General features: G+C 34.8%; 1 protein-coding gene across 1 annotated transcript; it reads right to left on the bottom strand.

Moving 5' to 3' along the window:
* Nucleotides 1-884: 884 nt before the first annotated feature.
* LOC133332893 (allergen Tab y 5.0101-like) lies at nt 885-6,523 on the bottom strand. The gene is made up of 2 exons (XM_061541261.1): nt 5,535-6,523; nt 885-1,185 (listed from the first exon to the last, which is right to left on the bottom strand). The coding sequence occupies exons 1-2, from the start codon at nt 6,521-6,523 to the stop codon at nt 885-887; spliced, it is 1,290 nt and encodes a 429-aa protein (XP_061397245.1).
* Nucleotides 6,524-9,811: the final 3,288 nt, after the last annotated feature.

Genomic DNA, 9,811 nt, shown 5'->3' with positions numbered 1-9,811 from the left:
AATGGCGGACCTTTGAAAAAATATTTTTGGAAAATCGCCGATTTTGACCAAAAACCAAATTAAAAAAATAAGGAAGATCTTCACCGATTGGCTTTATCCTAGGTCATACGATAGCTGTACACTCACAGAGAAACGTGTAAAAATTTGAAATTAATTGGGTTATTAGTTTTTGAGTTATAGTGCCCGCCATTCGCAAAAGAGAAAAACGCATTTAAAGTTTGAGAAGCCCTTTAGCCGTCATTTGATGCTGACACAATAAATCGGCTATATCTTCAAGAGTTCTTGAGATTTTCACTTGAAATTTTGTGGGGACATTCTTGAATTATAGTTGATTTGAATTAAATCATAAAAATTTTTGACCCCGATAATGGGGGCGTCCCCTTAATGAAATTTGGATCAATACACCACTATAAGAGGTAATCTCTCAATACCGATTGATAGTCTCACCGCATTTTACATTACGAGTAACTTACTTTGGAGAGCTCGTATGTTTGTACGGAGACTTTTTTCTCGCTAGTCTCTTAAAGTATATGTTGTATTAACTTTTATGGTACAATGTTCTAAAAATTAAGCCCTATAACTAATCGAACCGCAAATAATGTTCCACATGTAAAATTTCAAGATTTCAGCTGGGCGTGAGTAAGTCACTCGCCATAACATCACAACAGCAGTAACAACGGAATTGAGTTCGGCGTGTTTTTATTTATATTTCCGTTATATTTTTATCTTCCGATTATTTAATTACTACAATATGTCACATTCACATCTTATAATTACTCTTTAACAAATATTTAACTAACTAAATTAACTTAAACCAAATCAATAATAATTATCACATATAATATTTATCATCGAATCGTTGTCGTTGTCGACAACGGACATCATTAATATCGTACATTATTAAATGTGGCATTCTCCGCTTCTTCGTCTTCAATTTCATATTCATAGTTAGCTTCTTTCCAATCGCATAGAGCCGGATATTTTTCACTTATATTATAGGAACATTTCGATGCTGGTGGTCCACTCTGATATATCGGTTCCGTATAGATATTTGTATAATCATAATTGCAGGTCATTAGGAACTTGGTATCCAACGGTTGATCGGGTTCATGATAACGAATTGCAGCACAACCGACACGATGTACACGATCGGCTACCATTTGTGTGAAATGGCCAATTTTCTTGCTGAAAAATGGAAATAAATAGACATTTTAATATTTTTAAATATTGGTTTAAATAAAACATTTTAAAAAAATATCCGTCTCTTTGTTATACACAGTGGTTTAATTTCCTATATACGAATCTGTCTCCCTTAATCCATAAAACATATTTTTTGATAGTTATATGTTTTTACACACATACACTTTCCATAGTATAATATATAGGGAATTTTTATTATGTTACCTTTAATTCCAACTAACTTTTCCCTGTTTACGATTACGATGAGTAATTATTGTACAACACGGTAAAAGTTTAATATTGTAAAACAATAGAAAATTAAGTGTTGCAAACTGTCATGCCTCGGGTCATCTAAACAATGGAGTTCTATTTGAATAGATTTGTTTGTGTAACACCTCTACGAAAAGCGTTTAATGATTTGACGCCTGCTACTTTTCCGGTCTGTTTGTAATACAATACAAAAAATAAAAGTGTTCTATGCTTTGATTGAATTGTAATAGTATTGTAATTAGAAAGGTAATACACACATTTATGTAATGAAATTATTTGAACTAGTTCTGATGAGTTTGAAAATGTATATTAGAATACGTAAATGGGGTGTTAGATTCGGAAGACGCGTTTATGGTTCTGATATTAATCTTAAAATATTCTTTAAAAAAGCCAAGCTTATTATAGGGATGGTTCTATTGAAATATTCATTAACAAATCCACGCTTATACTTCTTATAACCCTCTAAACATCGTTTAAATCTCCACGCTTATTGTAGGGATAATCCTCATAAAATTATTCTTTTAAAATTTCATTCTTATGACTGACATTCCTCTAAAAGCATTTTTCTTATAGTCACCTATAAATATTGACTGATGGTCCTCTACAAATATTCTATATAAAATCACTGTTTATTGGTTAGACAGCCTCTAAAACATTTTTCTTTTTGGTCAGAAGGTCAACTATAATTTTTTAATAGTTCTTATAATCTAAAAACATACATAAACATTTTAAATACTTTTTATACTCTCACCCGTTGATATGGCAAAAATGTGCCTTATCGAAATTTTGGTTTGGAGTCAATTTACAAATGTCTGTCACTCAACTGGAGTAACCGAATTCGTCCAAACATTGCACATCGTAATAGGTCTTCCAACTTTAGTTCAAGTTGGAAGATGGGGAATATCGGCCCTTCCTTCTAGTACAACAAATTTTATAAAAAATTTTTTGATAATATTATAAAGTTGGAAGATGGCACCCATTGCTCCACTGCTTCTGGTACCTCAACCACAAATAGTCAAAATTTTCAATATTTCAAATTTGCACAATCTATTGTCTTTACCAAGCCTAGATCAAGTCCGAATATGGGACTAATTAATCCACTCCTTTTGAACGAACTTAAATATGTGATCTTTATTTATATGTAAACCGACTAGCACATGCCATTCATCAACCTATGCTAAATTTTGTAAATCGATTTAAAGATTTCAATCAGACACCCATTGATTACTTGGTGTACAATTAACATGAAGTTACTTCGGTGAATAGTATAAAATTGCACAATCTTTGTGTCTTTAGTGCACAATATACATTAAATCGGACGAAAATATATATGGTAGCTATATATAAATCTGAACGGATTTTCACGAAACTTAGCACATATAATACTAGACTAAATTCAATTCGCTATACCAAAAATCGTACAAATCGAAAGATATATAGGTACTTTGGTGCAGCATTTACATTAAATCGGAGTAAAATATATATGGGAGCTATATCTAAATCTGAATCCATTACGCTATGCCAAATTTCGGGCAAAGATATAAAATCGGTCGAAAATATATATGGGATATCTAAATCTGAACCGATTTTCTTCAATTTCAATAGGCTTCGTCCTTGGGCCAAAAAATGAGCTGTACAAAATTTCATCCAAATCGGATTATAAATGCGACCTGTACTTTGTTCACAATTTAACATCAACAGTCGGACAGACGGACGGACATGCTTAAATCGACTCAGAAAGTGATTCTATGCGTTTTCCCAATGGAACTATGGGTATATCTCCTGTAACAAAATGATAAAACGCTGTGGTTCAGGGTATAAAAAGTACGAAATAATATGAAATTCGTGGTCAAAGATTGATTTATTGAAACGACATGTCATTTTAAATTGTAATATTTAAACGAATGGAAAATACCCCACTTCAAAAGGCGCAAACGAAGTTGTGTGCACTTGCTATGCTTAACATTAAAACCGGCGGCATATCGATCTTTTTTCCAATTTTTTATATATGTTTCAGCATTATCTAACCTGCCTTTTTAAGGTTGCCACCCTGGCTTGACTTGGCTTTATTGTCAATGTTTTTTGAAGGTTGTCTACTTACAAGCTAAAATTCAATTTGTCCAGCTAAATTGTTTTTTTTAGGTTGGTGATATAACATTCCTTTAGCATCACCGCGTAATATTCCGCGGATAATCCATATACATATTTATGATAGAGCTTTCAAATTTTACATATAATTTGCTACTACTCCTAGGACGTTTTGTATTGAAAATAGGATATATCGGTCCATGTTTTTTATTACAATTAAGGAAAATAGTTGCCTGTTTTACTGACATAACTGGTCACGTGGCGATAGAGCACATTAGGATGGTAAATTTTGACTCATTTGTATTTCCACAGAAATTTAAAATATGATTTACAAAAAAATGTAAATATTTCCTTAATATTGAAACTAATTTACAACTTCGCTTTACTTTGCTACTATTTGCGCACATTTTTCCTCTCTCTATCTCTCTCTTGGTGACAAAAACGAATGCATTCTTCCGAAGAATAAAAACCAAAACCACCATTCGTTTATTGGCTATGTTTTGTGTTGGTATCGTCTTCCCCTCACTTGGTGGTTGTTAGTTTAACAACCGTTTGTTTGTCTAATGTTTCACTTGCTAATAACTGCCGTCTCTCCACTCACTCGATTGTGATAAGTTTTGCATTCCATTGTTTAGTTTTTCAGGTCGTTGGTGTCTATAAAATTCGCATATGCATTTTCAAAATTATTTTGATATAAATGCCAAATACAATGTATCAAACAAGTTTTCATATGTTGACTATGTCATTGTAAAAAAACATGAAAATGGGTTATGCCCTTATGTCAGACATACATAGCATTTTAGGCAAATATATCAAATATAGACATATGTAGAACATTTTCTGGATAAATGTGTTTATCATACCAGAGCCCGAAATATGAATTGCAGCCAGTGGAAGGGGAGAATAAGTTTAAAATGTTGAAAATAACTAAAATTGAGTCGTTAGTGTCTACAAAATTCACATATGCATTTTCCAAATTATTTTGATATAAATATAAAATATAGAAAAACAAATACAATATATCAAACATATGTTACATATATGTTGACTACTTCATTGTAAATAGGCAAATCCTTTTAAAACGTTAAAAGTACCCAAAGAAGTGGAGCCTTTTTATAGAGGCTATGTATAAAATTTGATAAATGTGTTTATCCTACCAGAGAAATGCTGAAAAAAGAAGATTTTCTACCCTGTAAGCACCCTAAATACAAAATTAAAGCCAATTAGGTTGAAAAACGTTCCCTGAAGCCTCCATATATATGAATATTCGGACCTATATATCATATTGAATCTATATATATTATTTAAAATGAACATTTATTGATAAACTTTAAAAAAGTTCCAAAAAAATCTCACTTCTGTCTGAAAGTATAGATCAAGATATTGAAAAATATTCCAATTGAGAAATTCTCTCTATTTATAGAATCTCTAAATCAGCCTCTAGTTTTTCATATTTTATAAATTTTGCATATTTTATAAAAACTATGCGATTTTATGTGACACATATTTTTTATGTTTCACTTCATTCTTCATTTCTGTTTTCAGAATTGGGTTATGATACATTGTATATTCAAAATAAAATATTAATTAGGTTAATTTGCAAATTAAGATATTTATGAGACAGTTAAAGCCATTCGCTTTCAACGCTTGATTTGTTTTTTCATTAATAGAATCAGAATTGAGAATTTGCATGATACGCTAAACTAAATTTGTTTAATAAATTATTCATACGAAAAGTGTGAAAGTGTTTCAAATGAACACAATGGAAAGTGTTCTGGTTGAGCTTAAGAAATTTCACGACATTAATAGGCTTTGGGATTCTGGGAATTGTTTTCGATTTTTTTTTTCGCAGTGGAGATTTTTCCTTTTTTCAAACAAGAAGTTTAATTTGCCAGAAAATGTGCGGCTGAACCATTTCCTTTCAGAGAGTATCAAGGCTTTCCATTTTATCGAACAAACAAACGAATGCACATATGTTCGTGACTGAGTCTACTCACCCCTCCGGATGCAAATGATACGCATCAATGAATGATTGATTGGCATCGATGTGTTCCTTAAACCAATTGACAATAAAGTTTTTCATGCGACGAGAATGCGACTTGATTTCACGTCTTATCCAATAGTAACCGATATTCTGGCCGCTGTAGGGAAAGCGGGGCGTATTGCGGCACAGGTCATGAGTAAAGCTGCAACGTTGCACGTGCAACGTGGCCAAATGCTCCAATTCGGTGTCCCATTTAATTTGTGGCATGTGCGAGGCTGGTTTGTAACCGGCCACTTGACCCGATGCTATGCGGGAACGTGCCAAATTATGCAAAGCCAAAATGAGATTACGACGTCGTTCGCTCATGTGCAGCAGGTGTGGTTGGGCACCGCAGGTTGCAGCAAAGTGCCCAGGATTGTGGCAAGCAACGTGTGGCAACACTTGTGTGTGGGTGCCGTTGTATGATTCACACAGTGAGGGGTTACAATACAGATCAGAGGTCAAAGTAACGTTGGGCGACGACGATGTCGGAGGAGAAGAAGAAGATGAACTTATTGGCGACTCAGTTGTGGTAGTGCTGAAGGTTGGTGTGTGGGTGGTGGTGGTAAAAGGACCTACATCGTCTGTATGCGGATCAGTGTGTGAGGTTGTGGTCTGGTTAGTCATCTTCGTTGTGGTTGTCGTTAATGGAGGAGCATCAGTTATTAGCTCAATTTTGTTACTATTGACTGGTGCTGCCGTTGTTGCTGTTGCTTCTGTTGTTGTAGTGGTGTCCTGTGTTACATTAAGTACTGTTGCTGTTTCTGATGTTGTTGTTGTTGTTGTTGTTGGACTATCAGTTATTGAGGAATTTTCATCTTCTCTTCTTTTTTCTTCAATTTCCGTTTGCAATTTATTGGTAAAATTTGAACTTTCCGTTGGTGTTGTTGTTGTCGTTATCACAGTGGCGGTGGCAACTTCCTGTGCCATCGAACTTTTTAATGATGATGCTAATAGCATCATAGTTATTATAAATTTCCACATCATTTATTTAATAATAATTTTTTACACTCTTTTTTGTTTGACTAATTATTTCTTCTCTGTTTGATTTGAAATATTTTTATTTATATTTTTTGTTTATTTTGGTTATTTAATTTTTTTCTCGCTTGAAGCTGTTGTTTAGTTAGATTTGTTATTTTGTTTTTACAAAACAAGCAAACAACCCTCAACGATCGAACCAACGAACGTTCTAAGATGATGGACAGATACAAACTGTTTTGCATTCATGCAATGCTTTGGGTATTTCTAATCAAAATAAATCGATACAGAGTCTAAAACAAATTTCTCTAGCTATTGTTATGCTAATGTGAATATTTGATAATGATGCTGGACGTCGATTAGAACAGATGTTAATAACAAATTTTAAAAAATGTTTCGCAACATGTTGCTGTGAAACAAAAGAGATGCATCTAATTACGGTTCTGCTTTGTTTCGTTTTATAGAAATAACAATAAAAATATATTCAGAACAATAACTTGCCACCTAAAATATTTCGAATACATTCCGTACGAACTCTCGAAGTCGATCTAACAATGTTCGTCCCCATGTCGTTCTGGTAGGTGAAATGATCTATATTTGGCATAACCTTTATATATGTTTTAGTATATCTCACATACAAAGGTATTTCCTGATTGGCGATATTACAAATTTCCAATTGTCTGCAATTTGATATTTAGTGTGGAACTTCTTGATCCTATATGCACAATACGAGGGCGTCCATCCGGGTTATGCTTGTTATACCCTTCACCATAAGGTTGAGTGTATATTAAATTCGTCGCGAAAATTCGTTTGCGAAATATTCACCGGATACCCCCAAAAAGAATATACATATATTCTTGATCAGAAAATTTTATGTTGACTTTGCGTGTCTGTCTGTCCGTCTGCTGAAATCACAATAGAGATCGAACTATTTGAGATAAAGCTCCGAAATCTTGAACAGAAATTACTAGAACTCCTAGATATATGGACCAGTTTTTAAACCGAATTGTCTTTAATTAAGTATTTGCCATTCATAGGTACCAGGCACAGCTTTTTTAATTTGAAAGGCCATTTTCCGAGATGTTGTCTACTTCCTTATGGACTTGATGTTGTCTACTTCCTTATGGACTCCCAAACACTCTAAGAGTTGCATCATCGGCTTGGGTAAGTATCCATGCTTCAGATCCATATAACAGCACGGGTAGTATCAGCGCCTTGTAGAGTGTGAGTTTGGTCTGGCGAAAGGTGGTAGTTGTATCATCTGTTGGCCAACACCATTCTCTTCCGAATTTCAAAATTGATGCGATATTTATGACAGTAGCGAGGTATATAAAATCTTCCACAACCTCGTAGCTGTAGTTCTCATGTTCCTCTGTTGGTCCGAGTCTACTGGACGTCTTGTGTGTTGATACCATTGGCTTGGTCTTCCCTCCATTTACCCACATTAGCAGACTTCTTCTCGATTTGTTCAAAAGTGGCTATTACCGTAGGCGAGTAAAATGTATTGTATGGTGCACAGAGTGCCATTTCTGTTCACCTTTGTCATTCGTATTACCATTTCCAGCAAGATGTTAACAAGTCACACGACTAACTTGTCTAATCCTCGATCGATCGATGAAGTGGTCTGAAAGGTGCTTTCCGACTTTAACTGCTGACCTTGTGTCAGTTAAAGTTATCCTGCATAGCCGTATAAATTTTGCAGCTATTTCGAACACAGACATGGCTTTAAACACTTCTGATCGGATAGGGCGGTCGAATGCGTCTTTTTGTAGACGAATAGGTGGAATGTGTGTTTCTAGGGTTTGGTACATATGTACACGGGACACAGTATGCTGAAGTTGCAATCATTGTACATGCATTCTTCTAGCCAAATTGTACTAATCAACTTGTGCATGCTCCTGGTCAGCATCTGTCCAACAGTCTTAAATAGTTCTTATTGGTTTTGGGGTATCTTCTTCAGCGCCCGTATTTGATACCAGCAGCTTTGCAAAATGCACATTACAGATCCTCAACACACTATATGTATCTGTCACCAGGTTACCATCTACATCTCACAGGAGGATGTGCGTGCACCTCGTTGGTAAAATTTTACGGACTTCGTTCTGACTCCTGTACATCTCGATTTGATCCAGCTTAAGTTTTTCTTGTTCTTCTTTTTTCTGAAAATACGTCTCTTATTTTCTCACGATAATTCTTCCTCACATTACGTGTTGCTACTGTATGCAGTAGCATTACGACACTCTTGATCGTACCACGGGTGATGGTTTTTAGTGTCCAAGTGTTGTTTTTGCTGCAGTTTGTAGGGAGTGGGCAATTCTTTTCTATTGTGTTTCTATATTATTATTGGGACAAGGAGTGATTTCGTCAACCATTTGGGTATGTTGAGCGGAGTAGGTTACTACTACCTGTTATGTTTGCAGCGTTTCGACACTGAATTTCTGTGTTACATTAGATCGCATCTTTGCTGCTACATTAAGACAAGTGCGAACCTTGGCTATTCGTCTAAAACAGTGGATTTGATTTGATTTCTCGTTGTTTGATTGGGAGAAATCCTCACTCACTATTTTAACGGCTGATGAAAATAGCTACCCCAAGTGACACCGCGGGAAGGTCGGTGTCCACAATTGAGATTAAAGAGGGATCAAGATAAGCCGGGGCTTCGTCATGTTAAAGCCAATCAGAACCGTTCCTTAGTATCTATCATCCCCTACGCAAAACTTTGGTACATCTCTTTCTTAAAATCGGACGAAACTATTTATGGGAGTTATATCTAAATCTGAACCGATTTCTACGAAACTTATGTTATAGTAACTTCAGTAAGTTGTGCAAAATTTTATTTTATTTTTTTACTTAAAATCGGCCGAAGCTATATATGGGAGCTATATGTATATGTATTTTTCCAATTTCAATAGGGTTCTTCCTTGGGCCAAACAGATGCGCTCTGCCAAATTTCATGCAATTTGGATAATAAATGCGTCCTGTACTTTGTTTACAAATTAAAATGGACGGACAGCCGGATGGACTCAGAAAGTGATTCTATGCATATTCTCAAAGGGAACCATGTGTCTATCTCGTTGCATGTTGCCTGTTCCAAAAATATGTAAAATAAATAATATCATGTACCACAGTGCGGTGAAGGGTATAAAAACTAAATCAGAGACAGGCAACCTACATCGAATCAGCGTTACAATAGAACTATTTTCTGTGCACAGATTTAATGTAACTACCCTAAATAGGATATGAACAAAATTTATCGCAGCTACATCCTTACAT

The sequence above is a fragment of the Musca vetustissima genome, unplaced genomic scaffold (assembly GCF_032173495.1).
Source record: "Musca vetustissima isolate MV318-11 ecotype Yass unplaced genomic scaffold, APGP_CSIRO_Mvet_v1 utg38791, whole genome shotgun sequence".
NCBI classification, from domain to species: domain Eukaryota; kingdom Metazoa; phylum Arthropoda; class Insecta; order Diptera; family Muscidae; genus Musca; species Musca vetustissima.
This window is presented reverse-complemented; position numbering and strand designations above follow the sequence as displayed.

Coding starts and splice junctions, on each gene's coding strand:
- LOC133332893 (XM_061541261.1), bottom strand. CDS start 6,523: ATGATGCTATTAGCATCATCATTAAAAAGTTCGATGGCACAGGAAGTT. Junction 1,186..5,534: donor TATCATTTGCATCCGGAGGG/GTGAGTAGACTC, acceptor TCCATTTTTCAG/CAAGAAAATTGGCCATTTCA.